The 27,899-nt window shown below is 42.4% G+C and overlaps 1 protein-coding gene across 3 annotated transcripts in view; it reads right to left on the bottom strand.

Annotated features, from left to right (window-relative positions):
• The window catches only part of LOC147727192 (tight junction protein 2-like), a 595,437-nt gene that overhangs the window by 220,640 nt on the left and 346,898 nt on the right, over window positions 1-27,899 (bottom strand). For all 3 annotated transcript variants that reach the window (XM_086961242.1, XM_086961240.1, XM_086961241.1), the window contains 6 exons: window positions 25,035-25,137; window positions 21,789-22,320; window positions 18,414-18,517; window positions 9,212-9,365; window positions 5,970-6,081; window positions 3,085-3,239 (listed from right to left, as the gene is read on the bottom strand). In XM_086961242.1, coding sequence (XP_086817368.1) covers window positions 3,085-3,239; window positions 5,970-6,081; window positions 9,212-9,365; window positions 18,414-18,517; window positions 21,789-22,320; window positions 25,035-25,137 — 1,160 coding nt within the window. The remainder of the gene's footprint in view (window positions 1-3,084; window positions 3,240-5,969; window positions 6,082-9,211; window positions 9,366-18,413; window positions 18,518-21,788; window positions 22,321-25,034; window positions 25,138-27,899) is intronic.

Raw genomic sequence — 27,899 nt, 5'->3', positions numbered from 1 at the left:
CGAGGGGTTGAAGGCTCTGCAGGCGGAACAGCAGGAGCTGAAACCCGAGATGGAGATGGAAATCTCTTTTTATAGTCTGAGAGCATGAGCTGTAATCCGAAATCAAGGAGGATGGCATACAAACCATCTCCTCCTGGTAACCTACCTGATAGTCCTGGGAAGGATCATATCCCTGCTCTTTCCCATATCCATCTTCCGAATCTAGGTCTTGGCACTTAACGTGCAGTTCAGAAGGGCTATGTGCGTAGCCATATGGACCTTCATCCTCCGAATCCTCCTCTTCTAGGAGGTGAATAGGCAGCAGAGGTGTCACTTTGCTGGGGGAAGGGAGCTCAGGAGTAATGCGACGTTTCCTTTTGATTACCTCAGGAATTTGTTCCGTCGACGAGGTCATCCACGGTGTCGTCGACGATGTAGTTGTTGCCGTCGACGGTACCGTTGCCAATACCGTCGTCATCACTGTCGACGTCCTTGCCGTCATCGTCGCTGTAGTCGCTGTCGTCACCACAACTGTCGTCATTCTCGTTGGAAGTCATCGACGACATCGTCCACGACAACTTCGCCGTCACTGTTGATCCCGCATCCGTCGTCATTGGTGTGGACAATGAATGCTGCACCGTGGGCGACTAAGGCAAGGAAACTCTCATTGGCGATCCCGTCGCCAGAGTAAGAGAAGACTAAGGAGACTGTACTTTTTCGCTGCGCGTCGACTACCAGTTTCTTTGCCGACGGTGTCGACAGCATCATTGACAGTGGAATTTTCTTAGCATGTTTTCCCCCAGAAGGTACAGAGGAGGGCTTTTTGAAGTCCTCTTTTCTCTCAGAAGGAGAAGATGGAGGAACAGAATTCTACTTCCTCACTGTAGATTCTCTGTAGAAAGTCTTTCCCTCTCCTTTACACCTCGTGAGGAGATTTGCTTGGACTTTGCCGATTAGACCTATGAGAGGTCTTGTTAAAGGCTTTCCGAGGACGGTCTTCAGAAGCAGAGGGGTCAGATCTCGACCTTTTCAGAGATCTCCTGGAAGACTAAGCTAGTGAGCCCTCATCACTATCATCACTATCATCACTGGATATTGGATCCTTCCTGGACTTTAGCTTTTGGAGCCACGTCAGGAGACGTCCCTCACGGCCTCTTAAAGGTTTTGGTGAAAAAAGTATGGCCAACCTTGTAATCTTTAGCCTGGTGATCTGGATAGAGGCAATAGATGCAGTCCTTGTGAGGGTCATCCATGGAAAGCCTTTTTTTAGATAAGGTTGCACAAGCTCTAAAAAGGTCTTTTTTCTCTTTCTCAGTCATGCTGACACTAAGCTGTTGAAGAAAGCAGTTGAAAAAACTTTAGGAGTAAAGGTAACAAGGAAACAACTGAGCAGAGCTCAGTGAAGACAACCTAGCACAATGTGCGGTAGAACATCTGATGGTCTGAGGTTCTCAGGAGGGTTCTAGAGGGTGAGGCTGATCGGATTGGTTGTTGATTTTATTTGGTCTCTTTACAAAATGAGGTGGACATGTTACAAAACTAGAATGGGCCTAGGCCTAGTTTCTATTTGTTATGGTTTGCATTACTATTTTTTTATATATACACCGGGGGCTCCCATCTCGACGATGGGGAATGATTCAAGCATGGGAATCTATGAAACTGGAATAAATTCTGATTAACCACACATTAGACGAGTTGATTAGGGACATTATGAGAGAAAGAATAAAAATAGGTATGTAGGTTATCTTCATGTTTTCCAAATGGGATTATTAAAGACATTGAACTCTGTTTTGTGATTCTAGCTGTGTTGAGTATTAATATGATGAAGTTAAAGAAGGAACTGTACTAATAGTAAGATAAAAATAAAACATTTCAGTGAAAGCATACTCTGAAAGTGATTATTTTGACACCCCACTAGATGGCTCTGTAACTGCAATTTTTTGCCTTTGATGCCTACTAAACTTCTTTGTTTTGTTATGTTAACCTGCTCTCAAATACAGTGATGAAACACTTGTGTTGTCTAAGGAAAAGTAATTGTTATATCAAATAATTATGTTTGTTTTTGGCAAATAAGCCATGTTTGCAGGAATTGTAACTGATCATTTATGCAGTTTTGAAACAAGAAGAGTAACAAATAAATATAACTATTTAAATCTTGTTTGTCAAACAAGAAAGGTTTTTTACTGCATTTTGGTCAGAATTAGAGATGAAAACTAAATAGGAGATCTATAATTTCCACAATGTTTGAAACTTTAAAAAACAATTAAATAAACAATTGTTTTTAATGAAACTTTAAGACAAAATGATGCCTATTTGTGGGGTAGAGGGCACTTTGGACTGCATGCATCTAGTAGTTTACCATACAAGATGCATTTAGCCGCAACAAGATTTGAGTGGAATGTGAAACCATACACATACTAGGAGGCACAGTGGGTAGGAATAGCGAAGTTGTAACATTAAGCACATTTTGGTTTCATTCACAGAATTACTTTCATACATTGTAACTAGTGAAAGTATCGCATTGCCCTTTTGTCTATTGCATGTGTAATTTTGCGATAGGATATTCTTTATGGTGCAATAAGAAGGTAAAGGTACATTCCCAGTGGAGCTTACTCTTGTTTAGCCATTAGAGGTGTTTACTCGAAAGGGATTGAAAGTATTAATTAACGATCTATTCAATATTGTGAGCTAATTCAGGTTTATTTTACCCAGCGAGGAATACAGTATTGTCTATTGTTATTTAGGGACAGTCATTTGAACCTTTCACCTAGGGGCTTCCATTATATCCCACTATTTCTCTTGTGAATTCTAGTGACTCCTCTCTCCATGTAGACTTTTAGTGACCTGCACAACATTGAACCCCTGACACCAAGTTGGCTATCAGCATGGGTATCGTTCGGACACAGAAAAGGAATAGACTTCCCTGGGGAACTGTCCAAAAAGATAGAAATGAGTCATGGGCTGAAAGGCTATACACAGAACAGTAGGAATTACTGACATATTTCATACTACCTCTATACAAACTATTATTTTAACATTACACCATAATTTCAATGAACAATAGTTTGGTTTAACAAAAGTAAATAAAAACTGAAAAAGACGGACCTGGTACATCATCTGTGTATTTCTGCTCCTTGCTCATCTCCGTGACTACTGGTGAGGTAGGAACAGATGGGGTGTCATCAGTCATCACGGATTTGAAAGGGGTAGGCAAGGCTCCCATTCTTGCAAGCCTACTTGGTGGTGCCTCCTCTTTGGAGCTGAGATTAAAAAACAAACTCTAAACAGTGCAATCAAAATGTGGTTTAACAAAGTTCACTGCTGCACAAGAGCTAACTTGAGTACTTCGAGCAGCAGTTAAGTTTACAAATAATATCTTTGATTAAACTCTTTACATTATAATACGGTTTAACAACTAAAGATATTATAATGTTCTCATACTGCTAGGGTTTTTTCAGCCATGTGGGTGGACACTACTGGAGATTCTGGAAGATGGCTTTCTTGATTTGTGTTGATCTGCTGCAGATATTCTGAAGCTCTATCTCTGAGCTTCAAGGTGAAGCACACAAGATAATAACATGTTGGCCACTTCTCCCTACATCCCATTAAGCCAGATTCATAACATCATCCTACATAACTGGACACGCTAAGCCTAGAAAATAATGCCCCTTTCAAACCCAGGGGAGGAGCAGGAGTCATTTTGTTTATTGTCCCAGTAACATAAAAAGGTGTACTTTGGAACCCTTTCTTGGGCTCCCTTTCCCTCTCTCCTTCCACCACTCCCTGAATACTCACCAGCTCATTACCTTGGGCAGTTCAACCCACTCTTTCTTGATCTGAAGTCATGTTTTAAACAGTGTTTAAAAGATTGCCCACTTAGACTTTTTGAGAAATCAGACGTTTGACTTCAAAAATGTTCATCAGTAAAGTTTAGAGAGATATGCTGCCTAGGGACAAGAATCAGGCAAACCATTTAAAATGAGGTTAGCCCAAGCATAGCTATGTGTGATCCTGTGCAATTATGAAGCATTAGTGCTACCTGGAATATCGCTTGATTCTCTTCATGGAACATTTAATCTTTATCTGTGAACCTGTTCAATGACTACCAAACCAGATTTGGGACTAGGCGAGCACCTAGGGATCTGAAGGTAGGAGATTGGTGCTAGCATGTGGGGGCACAAGTGGGTTGTCACCGGACTCTCCACAGAAACACCAAGTCATTTTGTGTAGGGGCGAAATAAGATGATACCCAGGATACGGAAATTAGATTTTTACTTCTCTTAATGTTGCTTTATTATTACGGCCACTTGAGTGTTACCCATTAATATGGATTTGCGGCATTTTCTATATAATCCACCCCCAGTCAACTTTAACAAAAAAAGCACAGGTCTAGCTCAACAGCTAGAAAGGACAAACACAGAATAACAATTCTAAAGAAAAAAATGGAAAAACCCAAATTATGAAGTAAAGCAGAAAAAAGCAAAAGCAAAACCAAAAACTGCAGAGCAAAAAAAAAACTGCGATTGACAAATACTAAACATGGAAAAAAGTAGAAATATGCCCATGCATCCGTAATTCTCTTGTTGCTAGCTGATTTGAGCAGTATCAAGTTAATCAAAATAATGGCTGGCATTTTTATGAAACTCTCAGGCCTTTGACAATACCAGTGATTCATTTTTCCAGTGTTCAGCAGCAGTTCAATAGATTTTCAAACCAGTGGTTAAAATGGGGGGAATTGATTGAGCCAGCCTTGAGAAATAGACATGCAGTTACGTGAAACCACAGACCTCATTTGCAGATTTATCATAGCCTGCCAGAATGCTCTTGGAAAAATGTATTCATAAACTATTACAAATGTCCATTACCTTGGCGAAAAATAAGACTGTGGACAGTATTGCAAAGAAGTCATGTCTTTATCCTACCCAGTATGAATATTTAATCTGCAAATTGTCTGCAGGGTCTGCTGCGTAGCATTACACCCTAGTCTCCATGCAAAGCAAAAAACTGCTATTCTGAAATTCACTAGTTAATTCTTAATATCTGTACTCGGCTAGTGCTCTCAAACCAGTACTAGCACACACAGCAGAGCAAGCCAAATGTTATTCCAGCCTGCTGTCAAATCAAAAACAATTGCAGACTGCACAATTTTATTTCGAATTGTTGTTAAGCACTACTAAGCACCCTGCAGTGGCCTCAGAGAGCGTTAGGGTATTGGGTAGTGAGCTACAAAAAGTACAATGCTGGAGTCAAGTGGGGATAAGTGATCATTAAGCAGGTATGGGCTGTGCCTGGCGATAGCCAACTACATAATGGCCAACCTTTGAAATAACAAGAGTACTGGGTAAATAGGCAAAGCTGGATTTAGGTGTCTGATGGAACAGAACTTCGGAAGCAACTAGATAGAGCCACAGTGACGACGATTTGCAAATGTGACTTTGGTTTTTAAGGTTTATCCTGAATTTAGGGTAGGCAGTTTCAACTTAAGAGGCAAGGACTTTCCACAGGGAGAAGCACTGAATGTGAAGAGACTGACTGACATACTGAATGTGAAGAGACTGACTAACATATCTATAAAGTCTGATGGACAATGGTCACAGACTATCAGACCTTAGATTTCTGGTCCTTAGAAAATGAACAAATAGTTTCTCATGATACTTCAGTGATTGGCAGTTGAGGGCATTAGTTTCTTTCTTCTAATGAGGACTAGTGTGATGGGGTTGTTGTCTTACACCAAAGAACTGATAGCTGCATAGTTTTGGGTGGTGCAGAGGTCAGTATATAGACTGCAGCAACAGTACAGGGGTGATGTAGCCAAATGGAGCATTCGGGCAATGTCTTGATAAGAGAGGAGCGCCAGCCAAACTTCTCTATGGATAGAGATTGTAATATCTCCTAAAAACGTAAGGCACACAATTTCAGAAATTGAACAATCAACCAATAGCACAAGGAACAGAAGAATAAACACAGGTATAAGAAAAATAAAATGTTACCTTGATTTTTCTTTCAGCTTCTCATTTGAGGAATGAGAATCAAAATCCGAGTGATGCAATCTTGTGTCTTCATGAGGAGAACTAGATCGGTTGGACTCTATTTCAGATATATCTGTTAAAAAAAAAGAAAAATCAAGGAACTGCAAAGCTAAGCCTGTGTAAGACGTTAAAAAGTAATGCGAGAGAAACCTATAGTGTGACTGGTAAAGGGAGGTAATGAGCTTTTAGAATTACAGTGTTCATACCCTTAGCATTGCAGAAATAGGTTGATCAGGAGAAATGAGGTTCAACAACGTTTTTAGGTTTAGGCTCTTCCTTAATGTCTTTCTAAGTGTTACAAATGTATTATTGACAAATATTTAATATTTATTTATTTTTAACTCTAACCGGTCTCTATGCCAAGGCCTTTCACGCCACTATGTATTAAATGTGTTGCTTCAAAAGGGCAAAAGAGATTTTATATATATATATCTCAATCAAACAATTAAACAAATGCCACATTCAATTAAAATGTGTTTCTCAACATTTACCCTCTTTTTCTTGTGTTATAGTGCATATTGCATTTATCACACTGTTCAGAACCTGATGTTGGGTTCGTAAAGAAATTCTGAAGTAGTAAAGTATATTATTTCATCAGGTGTTTGTGTTTAAAATCTCAATCATAGTACATTACTTATCCATCAGTAGTTCTCCTTGCCTTGCCAAAGATCAGGCTCGAAAGTCCTATTTCTTTAATTAATAGCCAGTTTGACACGTTAGTAAAAGTCCAAGATAAGACTTTATGAATAAAAAATGTCTGAGAATTTTGTATCAGTATTGAATAAAACAAATATCTCTATGTTCAATGTGAAAATGCAACTGGGGAGATACAGATTAATGTAATCACTCACCTACACGAACGGGTAAAATGCCCCACTTCTCATGTTTCGGTCAGCTCATAATTGGAGCCCACATAAAGTGTTACTTATAAAGTGGAAGCTATATTGGGTGATTCAACACATGGTGGTGGTGGTGTCCTCCCTTTCTATTTTTGTCTATACCCTATGGTTACATACAGATAATGAGGGTAGTAATCCAGAATGGTAAAACTGCTAATTGTATCTATTTTTTAGGGGTTAGTTTAGATTAAAACATTTTAAGTTCATGTTCTCTTCACTTTAATTGGTAACTGTGCTCTGGAGAGAAACAAAGATAGGGCAAAAGACAACATTTTCGTTAAAAACCACAACCTAGAATTGAATACCCAAATAGAAAAATTGGGTAAGACTTGTAAAGCAACAAATTTTGAAGACCATTAAATACAATGTACTAGACACTAAGAGGGGCTAAGGGATAATTATTGCTTTCAATCAGGAACAGATAAACATATCAGTTATTTCTACAAAAAGACAAAACAGATTGGCAGCTGAGTAGCTGAGTGGGAGCCATGCCCGGTGTTAATCTGTCTATACAATTTAGGTATTAGAAACATGCAGTTTTACTATTGTGTTCTCTGTAAAAGAAAATGCTGATAGATGCGCTGAAAAATGTAGAAGAGAGGGAGGTGCCTGTGTGGCAGGTTCCGACCAATGAATATGTTTAATATATAAGTAAGACAAGAAATAATCTGAGGAAGGAAAGAATCGAAAGGGACCATATAAACTTGCAACCATCTGGATCTGTTGGACTGAGCCTATTCTTATGAGCTGCTCCAAATCAACTGGAAGACTAGTGTGTATATGAAGACAGACAGGGCATAGAATGAGAAGATGGCTTTCCCATCTCCAATCTCAAGTTAGATGAGGCTGGCTCAACGTAGTATGTGGGCTGGAAGCCCTCACAAGGTTTTAATGTATGACTCATTAGTGAATCAATTAAGAACCACATTTTTGTTTAGACTTGCACTGACATGCACAATGGCCAACTAAAGTTAGGGATGTCTCGCTCTAATGGAGAAAGGGTATACAATTTCAAAAATTGGTTCTCTGCAGGCTGTTCATAGTTCTACACCCCCCCCCCCAGCCCCCACCCGTGCCCCCTGAATAGAGACAGTCTGAGGATTGGACAAGGGAGTGGTGGTTCAGCGCCTCTCCTCAGTTAGCAAGCTCTCCCGCCTATGTGGGAGACTCCCTGTTATCCTAGCCCAGGGACAACATGTTCCTTGCTGTGAAGATTCTCAGTTCAGAGAATCATACACATCTTTGGAAGATAGGCTCAAGGGAGGCCTCATGAATAGGGAGAACTAAATACATGAATAGAAGAGGCACTAATGCCACAATTTCTCCAAGAATCATTAACAACATTAATTTCTGCAAGAGAAGGCATTTTTAACATCTGGGAGTCCAGACGTAAAGGTATTTATTTAGCACACAAAGTGCAGCACATCCGAGGAAGGCTGCACTCTCTAGAAATGTTTGATGCCCCTTCCCCTGCCATAAATGCTTTCTTCCCTCCTTGCCAATGGCTTCTCTTGATCGTACAAGTAAGGGCTGCACCAACAAGCAAAAATGAAAGAAGATTAAACCAATGTAAGGCCCACATGATGAAACAAACCTTTGATGTGCACATGAGTAAAGGTCTAGCATAAACAGGCATTTCTGATGCCATTTACTTTGAGCAAAAAATATAAATGATGGTGTTCCCTGGTGCAAGAATCAACTCTGCTCAGATATTGGTGTGTCATTCCGGCATGGTTTCTTTTATAGAGTAAGGTGGAGAAAGGGGTGAGAAGGAAAGGTGGGTCAGCTAAAGGTGCTGAGAAGACCTGTAATTAATGTATCTACAAATCTGTAAGCCTAGTTGTCTATTTAGCAATCATTTTAACTACTCTTTTTAGTGTTGTTGTTTTTGTAATGAGCTACACATTATTAGGTACTTCAAATGTATGTTGGTACTGTTTATGTATTTCTGCCTTCTACAAGCTTTCAGAAGTGGATTTCAGCAGTAGGTTAGCACTACACAATCAAATCAAATAACCCCAAATTAATAGAAAAATCGAGTACAACTCTTTTTCCAGAAACACTCGGGTGACAACAGATATGATGGTTGGAGGGGAAATAATCTTCTCTGGCTTTCTGCTATCATGCAGACAAACAAAATGCCTCAATCTAAAGATTTAGAATAGCATCTCAACAAGTAACTAGATTTCCGCACTGACACATCATAGAGAAGACCCCGTGCTGGAAAGAAGCTATGACTGTTTTTAGAGCCATACAACACAAATATATCAAGATAATGAGCATATATTCATTGATGCTTCTCACCTTCAATGTCCGAGTCGCTGTCATGCAATGATGGGATATTGATTAGAGTTTGCCTGCTGTCCCTCTGCACGACCAACTGAAGTTTCCCCCTTGACTTCTCAATTAGTTTGCGGGCATCAGTTAATGACATGTTCTCAGTGACAGTGCCATTGATCTATTGATAAACACAAACAGTAAAGTGTTAACCCGGTGGAACATTTATTTTTAGAAAAAGGGACAGAAATTTCATCTTTTTTGCATCAACTTTACCGGTTTTGGTAGATAGAGTGAAAGATGATCATATAAAGGCATTATGTGACTTTACAGATCACTGTTCATGCTTCCACGAATATAACTCACGAACCGAAAATGCACAAGGAACATCCCAATAAATATCAAGAAACAGAATAATAGGGTCGTCTAATACTATGTTATAACATAGAATAACATACCGTGTTATTTCAGAACAAAATTCAATTTCCAGATGAAATTTCTTTAGAGGGCATCCTCGCATACCAGACTTCATCTCTCAAAACATCTGACTGCTTTCCGTACTTTTACAGTTACTATTCTATTTTTTATACTTTGTTTCAAATGGGAAATCCACTTAGGATTCAGCGTGTACATAATAATATTCAGCATTCACATAATGATAAACGACAAAATAATAAATACAGTAACAGAACAAAATTAATCTTCATGGCTTTCTAAACAAATGTAAACTGTTTCCCTCGGCCGGGATGAGCTTTGACTTACATTGTGATTTATTAAGGCTACTTTTTTTTTATTTTTTTAAATCTTTTTATTGCCAAGTTTTTCCCACTTTTACATACATACAAGGCACAACAATGGATTATACAGTACACATAGCGAGGCAGGTTAACAAAGAAAAATACAGTATTTTTAAGTTACATATATATCAAGCAATATTAATGCATTCTATCCAAATCAATCCAAACCATACAAATAATTTAATCACACCTTTCAATCCACCCTCTCTTCTTTTCAACGAGTAATAGGGCCCCAAATCTGTCTACCAATTGTCCTACCCTTTTTCCCCTTCCTTGCATAGATCTCGATCTCCAAATTATAAATTGACAGTAGTTTAGCCAGCCATTAATGGTATGTCGGTGTTTTAGGATCTAGCCATGCCGATGCAATACAGAGTCTTAGTACCGACATAGCTAAGAATAAGAAATATTCCCATCTCTCGTTTGCCCTGGTGTTACTCTGCTGCTGTCCCTCCTCCTCTTCTTTTACCCCCAAAAGAATAGTTGAGGGAGTTAGAAGAGTATCTATTCCTAACCCTCGATTTATAAAGTCCTCAATGCCTTTTATAAGCGACTGCAAGTGAGGGCATGTTGCGAATATATGTATTAAGTCTGCTTCTGAGCCCCCACATCTGTAGCAATTAATTCCAGTTGTGCCGCCCCATTGGGCTATTTTAGCAGGCGTATGATAGAGGTGATACAGTGTTTCATAATGTTGCGCCTGTAGAGGCGCTGAGCATAATAATGTGTACCCCATTTCTAGGGATATATAGAAACTTTCCTCACTAATTTCCAGATTATGTTTCCACTTAGTTGCCCATTTCTCTATATCATCCTCTTTTGAGATCAGTAGCTCTGCATAAAATCTCTTAATGGTGCAATCCTCCCCTGCTTGTATTACTTCCATAATTGCATTTTTATTAAACCCTGATGGACCACCTTTCTTATTATGTAGAAAACTCCTAATTTGTAAATACTTAAAACATTGTCTTTTATCTAATGCAAACTTAATTTGTAGTTCAGAAAACTGGTAGACTCCCTGCTGCCCCAAGATGTCTCCCACCTTTCTAAGCCCTTTTCTTTCCCATTCTGCCAATATAGGCCCAGACACAACTTCCGCGGATAGATTTGGGTTTCCTTTCAATCTCGTGTATGCATTATACTCCCCCAGCCCAAATCTTTTAGTGAAAGCTTTCCAAACGGTATGTGCAGCAGTGAGCATCTTAAATCATGTCCTTTTGTAGTAGCTGGGTTCAGTATATTTTTTAAAAAAAGCCAGTGATCCCAACTCATTCCCCCCTTCGTCTTCTCCCCCACCCACAAAACCAACCATATTTTGTAAAGCTGCTGCCCAGTAATAAAACCTTAAATCTGGCAGTGCCCACCCTCCCCTCTCTCTTGGTAATGTCATGAACCTGAGTGCTCTCCTGGTTTTTCCATTTGCCCCTATAAACCTATTAATCATATTTTCTATCTTCTTAAATAGGTTGTTCTCAAATAATAAAGGGATTGCTCTAAACAAATAAAGAAACTTAGGTAACACCAGCATTTTTACCACGTTAGTCCGCCCCAGAATTGACAAGTGCAGGTTGTCTATTCTATCTAGATCCTTCCGTACTTTGTTTATTAAAGGAGTTATATTTGTTTCCACTAAATTATCCAATTCAGTCGATATAATCACTCCCAAATATGTTCCAGATTTAGTTACTCGGCTATCTGTACAGGGGGTATGCGGATTTTTAATAATCTGTGTCTTAGCAGTGTTAAGTTTATAACCCGAGACTTCTCCAAACTTCAGAGCTTCAATTTCTACTTGAGCAATAGCCTCCGTTGGAGCTGGTGTAATTACTGCAACATCATCAGCATACGGCAATATTTTACAATGCCCAATTCGTGTAGGTAATGATTTTATTAAAACGCTCATCTCTATTCTCCGGATTAGTGGATCCATGTACATTGCAAATAACAATGGGGAACAGGGACACCCCTGCCTTGTACCTCTCCTTATCCCAAATTGCGTAGTAACCCCCGCATTCACCCGCACAGAGGCCACAGGGTTTACATATAGCGCCTGGACTGCTTTGATGAACCCCTGTTTGACTCCTGCTCTTTCCAGTGTATACCACAGGTAGTCCCAGGAGACCCGATCAAATGCCTTTTCTGCATCTAATAACATGATCGCCATCGGGTCCCCTGAGACTGCTGCAGCATCAAACAGTGTTATCACTTTACGCGTATGATGGGTGGTGCCCCTCCCAGGTATGAAGCCATGTTGATTTTTGCTCACCACCCTATCTATTATCTTAGCGTATCTTGTCGCCAATGCCTTAGAAAAGATTTTAGTGTCCGTATTCATCAGCGTGATAGGCCTATATGACCCAGGTTCTTCTGCTGGTTTCCCTTTTTTTAATATTATAACTATTTCAGCACCTCCCCATGTCTTAGGAATTGAATTACCAACTTGCGCCTGCTGCATTGTCCTAAGCATATCTATTTTTAGAACATCCCAGAATATCTTATAAAACTCTATTGGGATCAAGTCCGGACCTGCGGCTTTTCCAGATGGGAGGTTTGATATAGCATTTTTTATTTCTTCCTCCTGAAAAATCTCCTCTAAACTGTCTGCCTCCTCTCCCGTAAATCTAGTCACCGGAATTTCCTGTAGGTATTCTCTAGTTTTCCTAGCATCACCCCTTATCGGCTCCTCATATAACTTTTCGTAAAAAGATCTGAAAACTTCCCTTATTTCCTCAGTCTCTGTGTGTATCCTACCAAAAGAGTCCTTAATCTCCCTTACAGTGCCTAATGCTTCTTGTTGTCTTGTTCGAACTGCTAAAGTTCTTCCCACTGCTTCACTAAACTCATGACATTTTTCTCTTTTAGTAATGTAAAGTTTTGCAGCCCTTCTAGCAATATCTCCCTCAGCTTCACCTTTCGCTTTTAGTAGTTCCAAATACACATTTTCTAAAGGGGACCCGGTCATGATGCATTCCTCTAGTTTCTCCTCAGCTTTAAGTACTGCCTCTGCCAGTTCCGTATTTTTCCTTTGTTCCTGTTTTCTCTTATAAGAGCTAAAACTCAGAGTCTCCCCCCGTACCCCCGACTTGAATGCATCCCATACCACCCCCACAGAGGAGCTATCTCTATTGTTCAAGGAATTCTTTAATCCATAATTTCATGTGCTCCACATATTTTTCTTCCAACAGTAATCCTCTCTCAAAAGTCCATTGCCTTTGCGGTTTAGTATTTATTGATTTTCTTAATGTGAGGATTAGGGGATTATGATCGCTTAGGATTCGGGGGAGTCTATCTATCCTAGATTCTGTTAAGATTTCATTTGAGACAAAAAAGTAATCCAATCTCACGCAGATTTTGTGTGGGGCGGAATAGTATGTAAAGCCCTTTTTCCCTAACATTCTTTTTCCCCAAACATCAGATAGAGCATTATTGGCCACTAATTCTTGTAAGGCATGACACATTCATTTTTTTTCTACCACAATATTTACCAAATGAACCTAAGCCTAACCCATCAGCACCATTAATATTCAAATCTCCTGCCATTATAATTCTGGGAGCCCAGGTGGTTAATTCCACATCTAAGAATTGGAAAATCTCTGGATCATCCTCGGTTGACCCATATACACTTATCAGCGTTGTCCACTCCCCATCAATCATGCATTCAACCATTGCCCATCTCCCCCATTGATCTTGTGCCTTTTTTCTCAAGCGTACCTTTTTATCTCTGGATAGTATAGCTACCCCTCTTTTTTTAACATTTTGCTGTGAAGTTACTAGTACTTGAAAACCCAAATGTTTCAAATAAAAATCTTGTGAGTTCATAACATGTGTTTCCTGAATAAAAATAAAATCTACATTCATTTGCCTTAATAACAATAATACCTTTAGCCTTTTTTGAGCCTCATTTAACCCACACACATTCCATGTCGCATATCTAGTTCCCATGGGTGGTTCCTTATATTACTGTTATGCGCACAGCTATACTTATATTCATACTCATACTTTTTCCCATTATATCTTCTTTTCTCACCCTTATCAAATATATTTCTCCTTCTTTTCAACCTCATATCTCTTATCTTATATCTTATCTCGTTTTCCTCCCACCTCTGCCCTTGCCTCTGTAAATAATTCTGCCTTTTGCTGCCTTGTCGTGCCCTGTCCTCCCCTCCCCCTAGACCCCTTCCCTCCCTCCCACCCTTCCCCTCCCTACTGGCAAAGAGGTCAATGTTGACCTCTGTCTGACAGCCGATCCCCCCCCAGAGAGCCTCTCCATTCCCACCCTCCCGAAGTGTCAATATCTTTTTATACACCCTGTATCACCAGTACTGTTTAACCGTGCTGCTCCCACCCTTGATACTTATTTTCTTTCATTTCATTTTTTCTTTTTTTGTGTCACATACTCGGTTTGTCTTATGGCTACAGCCCTCTCATTTTGTGCTTTCCCATCTCTTTGTGCTTTCGCTTCTTTTAAGTAATTCAAGTATTCCTGTGCTACTACTTCCGAAAAGAAAACCCTGAATTGGCCATTATGGCCAACTTTAAGTCGGCAAGGAAACATTAAGTAGACTTCACATCCCAAATTCTGAAAGGGTGTTATTAGTTGCCTCATGCGCCACCTTCTCTCCACAGTAGTGTGGCAAAAATCTGGGCGGGTAAAAAATGTTATATCCTTATATGAGCGCTTAGCCATAGGTTTTGCCTTTTAAATTATTTCCTCTCTCAGCAAAAAATTCCCCATATACACTAGAATAGCCCTTGCTTTCGGATTTGTGTTTTTTTTCTGCGTTAAGGGAAACCTGTGTGCACGCTGCACCTCCTTGTCCCAATCCCATTTATCAAGCTCTGGAAAAGCCCCCTTCAACAGTTCTACAACAAAGGCGCGTATGTCCGACCCTTCCTGCCCTTCCTCAACACCAAGCAGTCTTATATTATTGCGCCTCTGCCTATTTTCAAAGTCTTCAAGTTTCCACAAGACATCGGATGATGTTTTTTCTTGCTCTTCTCTGTACTCCTGTAACTTTACCATTTCGTCCTCAACTTTGCCTGTCCTCTCCTCGACTTCCGCCAACCGATCGGCCATTTCTGTATACATTTTGTCAACCTTGCGGAGAGACCCTTGTATTTTTTTGTTCGCCTGCTTAGCTCTTTGACTCTCCTGACGGGCCTCTCCCTGGATCTGTTTTAAGGTCGAGAACAAAAGATCAAAGTTTGCTGCATAACTATTTTCTGTGTCTGTGGACGTGCCCGTGTCTGGTTTTGCGATTTGTTTGGTTGCTCAGAGCCACCAACTGCACCCTCCTGATACAGCTGCGAAGTGGCTGCGTAGTCCCAATCCAGTTTTTTAGCCACCCCAGATTGTACTACACTCCCTCTTTTCTTTGTTCTTCTGCAAGTCCTTCCCTTAGCTCCCTTGTTTCTACTTGGCTTAGACTCCAGGTTTCGTTTTAGTATAGTGTTATGTTCTGGATTTGACTCAGTCTCTAATTCTGAGGTATCTGTCTGCGAAGTCTCTGAATCACTTTCCGTATATATTGGTGTATCTTCCATATCAGTGGATAAGTTATGATTTGAAGCCGAGTCTTCAGACTCTTCAGTCTCAACCTCTTCCTTATCATCATCATTTCCAGTGAAGAAACAGTCATCACTGGGTGAACCAGTAGCTGCTGGGAGGCGATCAGTATTTCTGTCAGCATGTTCTTTATCTGCCCCCCCCATTATTTATTTGAGAGCCATCTGGAATGCCCTCTGAAATATTATTGGTGGTATTGCTAGCTTCATCACTTTTACGCGCTAGAGTGATTGAGGGGTTATCTTTTGGCAAAGCTGAGCTGACCGTAGATACAATTCCCTTATTGCTATTAGACTGTGAAGGTAATTCAGAAACGCTCTTAGTTAGCTGGGATTCCCCCTCTTGCTCCTTACCCAATTCAGCTGAAGTCTGTAGTGTGATTACTGCCGGGAGAAATACGGGCTCTGCAAGGGCCTCTCTCATATCTGTTTTTTCGTGTGCATCAGTTTCACCCGTTTCCCACTGATACAGGTCTGCAGTTCTATACTTGTATTCGATTGTACATTCACATTTTCCAATCCTGAGCAGGGATTTCCCGTGTGATCTTCCTTATGCGTTGTTACAAACTCGCAATCCACAGTTAGCTCCTTATTTTCATTCGCCCCTTGCTGTGCGCTGCAAGTATCTCCTGAGGCATCGTCCCGTTCTTCCGCCTGACTCTGGGCGGCTGCTTCTTCAAAGAACTCTGCGCTCCTTCCTTCGATAACGTCATCCACTGGCTTCATTGCGGCCTCTGAATGGTCAGCCTCTGTTATATCCCTCGCGCCAGGTAGCCGCTCTGTAATCCCATCCAAGCCGTCACAGCCATTCAATCCGCTAACATCAGCTATGTCGGGTACGCCCTCGGTTCTCAGTCCCGGGAAGGATTGAAACAATGTCTGCTGTCGGAGGGAGGCTTCTTTTGATGTTTCGGAGCCAGCATCTATACTCTTGGTAAAACCTTTTTTAATTGTCTCTTTCTTCTTCTTTTTTTCCGTATCTTTATCCTGCTTTCTCTTTTCTGCAACAGATATTTTCACTTCCTCACGTGCTTTAGCAGCCTCCCTTCTTAGCTGGGCTCTATGTCGTGTCTTCGCTCTAAGTTTTACCGATGGGTTCTCAGCCTCACTTGTTTGTGGGTCATCATCCTCCGTCCCGACCATATCCTTAGGTGCTCTTATTAATTTTGGGGCCATATGCTGCTTTCCGACTTGCCACGTACTCTGGAGTCGTTGTAGTGCCTCTTCTATCGATGTACCAAATGACTGCCACAAGACACGAGGTTCTTTCTCCAAGCTGATAAATATTTGTAATGTGGGCCACTCTATCGAATTAACCCAGCTCGCTAGGGCCTTAAGCATCCCGCAATATCGCGCCTTGAGCCCCCTTTTCTTACTCCACAGGTCGCTCCCTTCTTCCACAAATCCTTTATTATCCGCAGGTGTTGGGTAGTGCAGCTTATTTTCCCAACTTCATTCCATTCTCAAAATTTCAGCATTCACCTCGGGAGAGTGGACAGGAGCTGCTGCCTCCTACGGTCCGTCGGCGGCCATCTTGCCCCTGTCCATAATTACACTGACAAATTTCCAGTGCGATTTATTAAGGCTACTAATTACTGGGCATCATGTACTTGGCATTTGCTTAGGTAAGGAAGGTGGGGTTTACAGGATGGTGGTTCGGGGACGTGCGGAGTTAAGTTACTATTGTTTTTATCCTAATTTTTCCTCTCAGTTTGCCTTATTTTATAAACTGAACAACACTAGGTGTAATACTATTTGCATATTGTTGCTACTGCATCGCTACCAACAATTAGCAGTTTCCACCGGACGTGTGATGTAGGCGGGTATCTGTATATTGAACTCCAATACAAACAGTCCTAAAAGTAAATTGCTTGAGGTTCCCAATAGTAGAAGTTTTGGATCTAGAAGTGCTGCCTATTAGACAGCCATAACGTAGATAGCACAGGTCACTGCCTTTTAAGCCCCGCCCCCCAAATACTAATGAACTATTTTCCTGCACACAACTGCATTTTAATGTCTTCTAGTTTAAATGTAAAGAAAAAAAACTTTTTTTAAATTAATTGGGCCTGGTGCCAGAATGTGGGAGGCCTATGCATGAAGGAAACACATTTCTCACGTTGAGGAGGTATGTACTTTCTGGAATATGCCAGCAGCCAAAGGCAGGGAGAACAGCAGCATTTTGCACTTGTCAGAAGAAAGTGTGATTCTTGTTGTACAGCAACTGTAATTACTGCTTTTCTCAGGGATCGTTCCTTTAGACAAGGGAACACTGTGCTGCCCTCTTCATCACACTGGTCAGATCCCCAACTGGGATCCAAAATGCTCCTATTACCTCAGCAGAGAGATGGTGTGTGTGTGTGCCAGGCCTATGGCATGCTTGATGTCTTAAAAACTAGGATTTGGCGAGGCGGGGGAAGGGAATGATAGGCATCTACTTTAGATCCGACACATTTCCTTCGCCTTCTACAACAACCGCTTTTCATTTGTTCGGCTATGAGAAATGCAAGCAATGAGCACATCCTTGATAAATAAGGGTAAAAAATTCATGTATTTAAACAAGTAAATTATAAGTGTCTTCTGACATGGGCTTCACACCAGGCATCACTATCTTTACTGAGTCCAAATAAACCCATCACTCATGTCAATGTCTGAATCAGCACTATTCTCAATTATTCTCATCACTTAGATCCATCACTGGAAAAGAGAGGTCAATATGTAATCTTTTATTGTGTTCAGGCTTGAAACAATGCTCAACAATGAAGTCATCAAGTCTCTGAGCTGAATAAGACGTGGCTCCCTAATCCAGAAACTGGAAGGGCCCTCCCCTCGCTATGCACAGCATCTGGAGGAGCCTGCGCAGAACTCACCTTCAGGACGATATCACTCTCGTGCAGGTTGCCATTCTTTGTCGCCAGCCCGGTGTCAGTCATTTCTTTGATAAAGATCTGACTGCCAAGTCTCAGGCCATACTCTGCCAGAAACAGAAAACACAAATTTTCAGGAAAAGGAAACTCTGCCCAACACATTGAGAATAATGACTGCTAGGGGAATACAGCATCACTTTTAAGGGGAGCCCATTGTGGAATAATCTCTTTAAATAGTGCAGTGTACACAGCTCCAGTAACATGCCTCAGTAAGTATGCCTGACCAGTCTAATGAAAAGGAGGGAGGGACAGATTTCGGCTACAATTACACAAATTCAAACAAACTAGTTCTGGTTGTAGCCTTTGGCTCTTGGTAAAGGTTACATTGTGTCAACGAACATATTTCTTATGATCAAATATTACATAAGGTGATGTTTAGTGACTTACAAAAAACTTTAGAGACATGGAGGTCTTTTTTGATTTCAAGGAGAGGGTAACAGAATAAGGCAGCATTAAATGTCAGTAAAGCGTTTGACGTGCCACAGTCAGCTTGTATTCCACACCACATATATTTGCTATGCCGGTATTTACAATCTAGGTGGCAAATGGAAAATTAATCGAGATTACACATTTTTCACTGAAGTGCAAAAAATGGGATTATCCCCAGTGTTCATGCAGAGAAAGTAAACCACAATGCGACACCAAATCTTCTCCCTGATTTTACATTGTGCTTTGCTACACAGGAGTGTAGGATTTCATCTGTGATGCAGACATTTGCTCTGTTTTAGTTATTGTGTCCGTGCAGCAGGTGCATGATCCCCATGGACGACCAAACTATTATTATACATTACCCTACTGATTATGAGTTTTCTTCTGGTCCTACCTATCTTGCTGTCCGACTCAGTCTATTGAGATAGCATCCGCTGACAAAAATGTATTTTAGGTGCCATGAGTTGGTATAGGGAGAATGTGGAATATAGTGCACACCACACACAATACACCGTTAATAGCTACAAACATAAAACAAATATGTACTTCTACTTCATTATGTATAAATGAAATGTATTGATAGTTGTTAAAAATTGGGTTTCTGGCTGGTAGAATATGCACTCAGCCAAGCAGGAACCACAATCCTAGTAAGGGTGAGTGCAGTACACACTAAAAAGTTTATCTGTGCTCACTGTGTGGTAGCTTGAAACAGAGCAGTCTAGCTGTAGGACTCGGGGCACTTTTTCAATGCTGGCCAGTACTAAATTGCAGGTTCTCTCTCCCTTAAAACATGGTAGGATTGGTTTCTCCATGATTGGCATATTTGATTTACTAATAAGCCCTTAGTATAGTGCGCTACAGGTGTCCAGGGCCTGTAAATAAAATGTGATTTTTTCGCAGTTCACCATTACTAATGGAAGTAGAAATGAGGTTCTTGCCTCATAATGTTTCCTGGGGCACAACTGGCCTGTTTCCTTCGCTTTCCTCCCCTTACATGATCCCTCTCTTCCCTCACAGGGGAAGTAGGCCAAAACATATGCGCAGTGTTATTGGTTTATTTGGCCCACCGTTTCCACCCCCCAGAGTTGATGTTAACCCCCCTCCTCCCTCGTCTGAACAAATGTGTGTGTCTCAGTTAACAGAATGTTGTCTGAGATTTGTCGTCATCAGAGCAAATTCAGCAAGCCTGGGTACGTGCCAATTACAGAGTGAATCTCTGAGTGAGGTTGTGGCTCATTAGAAGTAGAGCAAGAGTGTGCTTGGGAAATATTGAGATAAGAGCTGAATGACTGAGAATTTAGGGTAGATCTTCGTGATTCTTGGTATTATCAGGGGCCCAGCTTTAAGGGACTCTGAGGTTTTTAGAGCAAAGTTCTTAGTTTTGCTCAGTAGTAAAATGATTTGCTAACATTTAGGCAAAAAAAACAAGCATTTCATATAATCACTGTAGAGTGTGTGACCATTTTTCCGAACTAAAATAAGCATAACACACAGGCAGAATTTCCAAAATATTTCAACATTCGGTACACTGAATTTCGACTATTATATTTTGTGAGCACTCACCTGGACTTACTGAAGCTAAAGAGGGAGTTCTCCTCAATAGAAATGTGCATACCTATTCTTTTTGTAGCACAATTTTCGAATAAAAGATGAAGGTGCAAGTGAGATCAAGGTACAGCTTGCTATTTTATCTGTTGTTACAAATCGAGGAAGACATGTATTGCAATTTGTGCCTCGTTACAAGTTCTCTGGAGGTAAAGAGGAGATACTGGGGCGAAAACCGAGAGGCAGAACTGGAATATGATTCTGGCCAGTTTCCGCACACCTACAACAAGGGAATGCAAGGTATCTCCCCTTGAGTGAATAGTAACATGCAGACATGAGAATACTGGGTCCAAATTTGCATGTTGACACCCCCCACCCCCGCCCACCTCCCTCACCCCCAAAGCCCTCCGCCCCCCACAGATATGTCTTTTTCTTTTCTGATGGACTAGGTACCTCGTCAGTAAGGTATCCTTCTAGAAAGGATATAGGAGCAGATTGCCCAGTACAGCGTACTGTTGGCACTACAGGCTGTCTCTCTTGGCACTTCCTAGAGGAAGGAAAATTGAAAGGGGGTGCCTAGGTCGCCTGAGGTAGGAGGCAAATGGGTGAATTGGGAGGAAGGAGGCATAGCAAGTTTCTGGGTAAGGTGTAAAGCAGGAGTATTTTAGGGGGCGTGTGAGTAGCAGAAGTGCACAGCACGTTAGGGGCAAGTGGGCAAGCAAAAGTGCATTGAGGGTAGGGGGACACTAGTTGGGCTTCAGTCAGAGGGAGAAGAACTGATGGACTGTGCTTCTCTGGGGGCGAGAGACGCAGAAAACAGGTAGTCACAGGAGCTCTTGGGAAAGGTAGAGGAATAGATCCCACCAACAGGAGAAGATTTTGCTCTGCCAACAGCTGCCCCCACCCAACCCCTCGCAGAGGAATTGCTCTTTTTTTCTCTCCCATTGCTAGAATGGCTAACAGGAGAACGCTCTTCTTTATGTTCTGTTTCTACAGGTAGAAGGCACACAACTTCTACACAGACCACTGTACTTAGTTTTGCGACAGTGTCAGCAGAGGAGTTCCTTTTCAGGAACGTTGGCATAACACTTCACTTAAGTTTGCCTCAACCCTAGAGAACACTTAAAACAGTAGTATGATCACAGAAATTAGCACCTACAGTAATGTATAACAAATAAATCAATAATCACTACTTTATTTGCTGGTATTGCTGTCTTCAGTAATCACATTACCAACTGCTACAAGAATACTATTTTACAGGACTTCTAACCCAATGGAATACAGAGCATAATCATTAAATATTTATGCACTAACCAATTCAGAGATACAGACCCCTTCACCTACCCTCAGATGGCTTGGTTTTTGCTAAAAGAATGCTGATTGGTTTCCGGTCATCGTCCTGTTGGCCACGAGGCACTTGATGTCGATGAGGCGCGGGTGATGGGCTGCGTGACTGAAGTCTGTCTCTGCTGTGACTCCGTTGTACTCCCTTTTCAAATCTAGAATCCACAGGTTTTCGGCCATAACCTCGTTCAGGGCTGCAGTCATAGTTACGATCATAAGTTTCATCTCTGTCAATACTCCGTCCACGATCCCTTCTATACTCCAGGTCCAACCCCTTTTCACTGCTCTGGTCACGAATTCGATCCCTATCTCTGTCAAAGAGGCGACCTCTGTCCTGGTCCCGTCTGTAGCTTCTATCCGGGCTTTGTTCATGGCTGTGGCTTCCATTGCCGCTATGCCAGCTTGTCTCACTGTAGCCACTTCTGCGGTCGAACTGGCCATCATCATTCGCAATATCATAACCTCTGTCATCATAATCAAGAGATGGGGATTTTAAAGCAGCAACTTGAACTTTTCGCGGCCTTTTCACTACCTGTTGATAATAAAAAATACCTTAATATATACCATTTATTTATTTATAAAGTTTTATATAGCGCGAACTTGATCCCTAAGGATATCCGAGCGCTTTACAATTTGAGGTTGCACTGGAGTTTGCATTTGCTTAACACAGCCACAATTTGTTAGAGTGAGGGCGATAGATAGATAGATAGATAGATAGATAGATAGATAGATAGATAGATAGATAGATAGATAGATAGATAGATAGATAGATAGATAGATAGATAGATGCATGTAATGTTACCTAGAACTTTACGAAACACTTTGTAAACGATTAACTATGATTCATTTTTCACCAATATTTGGACAAAGAAATAGAAGACTGATTTTTATTTAATCTTAGAAATCCGAGTGGAATTAAAATGATAAAATCTATATTAGGTCTGGGTGTAATTCAAATTAGGGCTGCTTGGCTGGTGACATGGTTCACTGAGTTGGCACACACATACCTGTCCATTGGCTGGATCAGCCTTGAGAAAGAAGTGTCACTAGTCACGCTTTGGCCAACATGAAGCAGACAAGCAACCTTGTGGACAACTTGAAACCTGATAAACCCTTGCCCTGGTTAGGGAAGGTTGCCCTGCCCTGTGCCTGTGATCATGGTCTGCAGGGAACGGGTCTCCGATGCAAAATTAATGCCTTCACTCACCTGACACAGAGGACTACAGGAGCTGTTCAGCCCTCGGGAGCCCCAGGCGCCTCCTCAGTCCGATGCCACCCTGCCCTCGATAAGGAAGGTGTCCCTGCCCGGTGCCCTGGCCTGGGGTGACTTGGCCACATAGGTAAAATTCATGGTTTCCTCCTCCTCACAAGCGATTAAGGGATATGTACAGCTTACAGGAGGCCCAGACTCTTCCTCAGTCTGATGAAACCCTGCCCTGGATAGGGAAAGTGGCCCTGTCCGGTGCCTGGAGCTCTGCATGTGGGGACTGGACTTCCCAGGCGAAAGCCATGGCATCGCTCTCCTCTCATTGGGAGTTACTGGACCTGTTTAGCCTGAAGTAGCTCCAGACTGCTCTACTGTCTGTCCAACCCCATCTTGCCCTGGTCAGACAGTGGTTGGGCCTTAACGGGGGTCCCAATTCCACTTCACACCCCAGAGGGACTCAAGAGACTTGCCCAGGCTGTATGGGCTGTAAACCCAGTTCATTGGCTAAGGGTGCCTCAGGTCGGTACCTTCATGGTGCCAGAGTATTGAGAACTAAAGATAAGCTCTTAGGCCAACCCCTCTCTCACCTTGGGCCTGCCTGTGAAGCACTTTTTTCCTCAACTAGTACAGAGGGGAAGACAAATGTTAGAGTTAGATGTGCCAGCTAGCCCACTGGCCATCTGGTCAGACAAACATCAACCTGTCATCTGTTTGGTCAGTCTAGCGACCAGATGACCTGGGCCGACCCGACAACCAGTGTGTCCAGGTTGCAGCAAACGACAAGGTCAGTGCTCAGGAAGTTCCTTCCCAGAGTCACCTCATCGGCTTCTTGCCTGTGGTCGTCTCCGATGGTGCCCGCTCTGGCCATCTGGTCAGCCTGCTGACCTACAAGGGAGCATGCCCCAATCATTGCAGCACAGGGGAAGAGGGAGAGGTCCCCCATACCACACACGGCACAGTGGAGGGTGCCACTCATGGGCCTGCACCTCGTGCCTCCCACCATCCTAGGTAGCTACTCTGCTAGTAATGAAACCCTGACCCAGAATCAGGTTGTCCACAAAGAATTAAGCATCATATACCCCACGAACATGCACTGCACTAAGGGCGATGAAGCCAGCCCCTTCCATCCACACTCTGGTCTTTAAGTGAGCAACTCTACACACTGGTCCAGAGGCCTGGTATCCCAGGCTAACCGTGGCTCCACAGCACTACGGTACCGTTACAGTTAAGTGGGGATTCTGACTTAAAGGCATTCAGCCATAATCCCACAGATGACAGCTTTGCCCAATGGCTCAGCATCCAAGCACAAACACCAAATGTCTGAACCGGTTTATATTCGCTCGTAATGAGCAGGTTTACCATTGCAAAAGCACAGCATCAGTAGGGTAAATCTAACCTGTCACAATGATCTAAAAATAGCTCATGCTCCCTATTAGCGGGTGAACAATCAAACACTTGGTAAATTCTGCTTCACAATGATGGGAAGAGGTGACAATGAAGGATCAAAAAGAAACGTCTCTATGAACGATTGGCCGTCACAGGCTTGTTGACCCTGTGGTAACTTTGCTGACACATCCTGCTTGAAACCCAAAAAGTCAAAAGGATCTCGAGGCCCGCTTTCACGGTCTGTATTCATACTGAAAATCAAGATCAAGCGAGCCTTTGCCTTCTGATGTGGGGACACTGGCAGGTGGGGAGATGGACTGGGGAAGTACAACTGTCAAACAATAACGCAGGTGTCCTAAGGCGAGCTCGGGGGAGAGAAACCCAAATAATCGGGAGTAATGAAATGGAAATGCTGCTGTACATTAGTAACATTATATATATATATATATATATATATATATATATATATATATATATATATATACACACACATATATATATATATATATATATATGTTATTTTAAACTAAACTCCACATAAAATACAGCCTGTCAATGAATTATGGAGATCAAAAGTCCAAGGTTATAAAGTTTCACAAAAACGAAGGGGACGTCATGCACAGAAAAGCATAAATATGACTAGCGGTACTCACAATTGTGGCTACTTTCCCACATTTTCTTAACTGCTGCACTGCAAAGGAATGGGGAACATTTTCTAGAAGAGTTCCATTCACCATAACTACTCGATCAAGATCTCTGGAAAATAAAACATTTGACTAGTTAAAAAAAAAAACGAAAAAGATATGCTTATGTCCGGTGAGTAGAATACATTATGAATCCAAAAAAACAAGTGTATAGGACTTCAAGCTGGAAATAAAACAATGCTAAAATAGTTACAGTAATTAGCATCAACGATAAACTAAGATCTCTAGGGTCTGGGCAGGAAAGCCCTCAGTTTCTACTCTAATAAAAATTAGCAGAGAGCACGGAATGGTGCAACTCACCTACAACCTCCAGCAAGCAAGGAAAGATTGGCAAGTAAGTCAGACACAATGTACTGTAAGAGACATAATCAGCCTTAAACATTATTAACTACCTTTCCCCGAACACCATAGCCAAATATGGCCCCATATGAATAATCATGCAGTGAAACACTATTCACCCCTAACAGTGTTGCTTACTACATTTAACTTTTCCATGCTGATATAATTATCAGTGATATACCTACTAGTGTGATCTGTAGTACTGGAAGATATTTAGGTCCGGTATTCTTGCTTAGGTTTGTTGAAAGATATGTTAGGAAGTGTCCGTTCTAGATCGAACCTATATTGAACTCTTTCCCTTTTAGTTCCAGGGAACACCTTGGTTTCCATTATTCCATTCCATTATTCCCAGCAACTACCAAAGTCTGAGGTACTATTCTCCCTCATCCAGCGCTTGAGCTTTTCCTCAGTGAGCAGTAATTGTTTGTGTAGTTCCATCTGATTAGTAGGGTGGATATTGTTGTGCATTAGGGGGCCATATAAGTGTGTAACAGGGAATCCACAGGCATCAGGCATCTTAATTTGTCCATAAGATATGTGCACCCACCCATGGCCTTGCCATTCTTAAGATTCTCCTGTAGCAAAAGCCAGCAACAGATGTATGACGAAACAACGAATGGCATTACAACACAGGTATTACAACGCAAGTGCCATTAACACGCATTGCCATTACAACACAATGTTTTACCATGCATAGGTCTCTACCTCGCATATGTAAGCATTTTACAGGTAGCTCTGGCAACATACGACTACTTCATATTGATGCAAGCTATCCCCTCCTAACTTTTGTTTTACACATAACTCCGACTTGCTCTATACTGAATGGCAAATGACCATGACAAGCAGAGAAGTTATTTTCCTGTTTCTCAACTCCACCCCTTACCACCCCAGCAAATGAAGCATTTCACCACTCTGCTAACTTTTATACAGGTATACTGAAAGAACTGAATGAGAAACTAGCAAGCCTATCTGTGGTAAGTGTAGGAAGGTACATCCTGACTATGGTTGCCCCCAACTTTTTGCCCTGTGTTTTAGCTGGTTTTGGACATAGTCGACCTGGGACCCTGCCAATCAGGACCCCAGGCCTACTGCTCTCTCTTTAAAATGGATTCCATGTACCCTAGGTGCATTTCCAATTGGTACTGGGCCACCTTATCAGACCCTGTAACTCAGGGCGTAGGTGTACCCAGGGCCGTCAGGGGCTGCAGCATGTATTATGCCACCCCTGGCTGGCCTCCTAAATTTGACACAACTGGCTGCATGACAGCTGGGGCGAAGTCGTGTAATCACCCTTTGCTTTAGATATAGTAGCTCTATATCTAACCATACAATGGACACCCGAGTCCCTATCAGTCACTCCTATGGCAGGCCTTGACAATCCTGAAGGCAGAGTGCATGGGCTCGCGTGAACTGTGTTCTGGCCCGAGCCAAGCCGGTTGCAGCTTGCGGAGAAAAGACCCAATGGCTGTTCCATGATAACGCGTGCCACATCGGTAACTTCGGTGTCGCGTTATCAAGACATGTCGAGTAAGGTGTCATACGAATCGGGATGCTGCCCTCTCACCAACTCTGGCGACGAGGTTAGCATTCCGCCCTTCTAGAGGGACACGACATGTACGTAACTGTGAACCCCGGTTAAAGTTAACGAAAGCCTCAGCTCCACAAAATGGATGCTGCCACCACAGACACGAGTCTGACCTCCTGCTGCTGGGAGTCCTTCCAGCGAGGAGCACTTGGACAAAGGGTTTCCTGTCGAGGGCGGTGTTCGCACCGTCCCAGACAGGGTTTGTGTATTCTGGGTAGGTAGGGCTTTTGCGAGAAGGTGACTGCGGAGTGGCACCCCGGTGCTCACTACGCATCTGCCGGTTAGAACCAGTTCCAGGGGCGACAGCCCTGGCCTGGGGAAAGCCCGGCAGGGGAGAGGGGTGTAACTACCCCCCTTCCTGGTCCCACCCTTAGGGCAGGACCTAGTCATGTACCCACCCCTTTCTTTAGGATAAAGGCCGGAGCGGGGACCCTTCCAAATTAGATCATCTTTGAATCAAGAATACTTTCTACGAAAGGACTTCAAGACTCTTCTCAAGATTTCTCCCTTGTGGCTAAGGAGTAGTCACCCTGCATCAGCGGGCACCATCTAAGAACTCTGCGGTTTGCTGTAAGTCCTTCCTCAAGGAATCCGACGGCCCAGCTCGACGAGAACCGGCTTCCCTGGCACCTCTGACCTCTACCCACGTCATCAGCTCAGCTGTGATCTGTGGGTGCGACGAGACCTCGAGGGACCGGCCATCATCAGAACCTGCACGCTCTTAAAAACCAGCACGACCATCGAGGTAACTCTCTGGTGAGTGCTCTGGGGTCCGAGAAGCCCCGACCCTGAGCCGCTCCAGCACCGAAGTGCAGTCTCCCCAGCATCTCCACGATCTGCGTGGGGCCCTTATGCTCGCTGCTCAGCACGTTGTCTGGTCACTAGCCGCT

The sequence above is a fragment of the Lissotriton vulgaris genome, chromosome 3_1 (genome assembly GCF_964263255.1).
Source record: "Lissotriton vulgaris chromosome 3_1, aLisVul1.2, whole genome shotgun sequence".
Taxonomy (NCBI): Eukaryota; Metazoa; Chordata; class Amphibia; order Caudata; family Salamandridae; genus Lissotriton; species Lissotriton vulgaris.
Note: the sequence above shows the minus strand (reverse complement) of the source record. Positions and strands in the feature narration are given on the sequence as shown.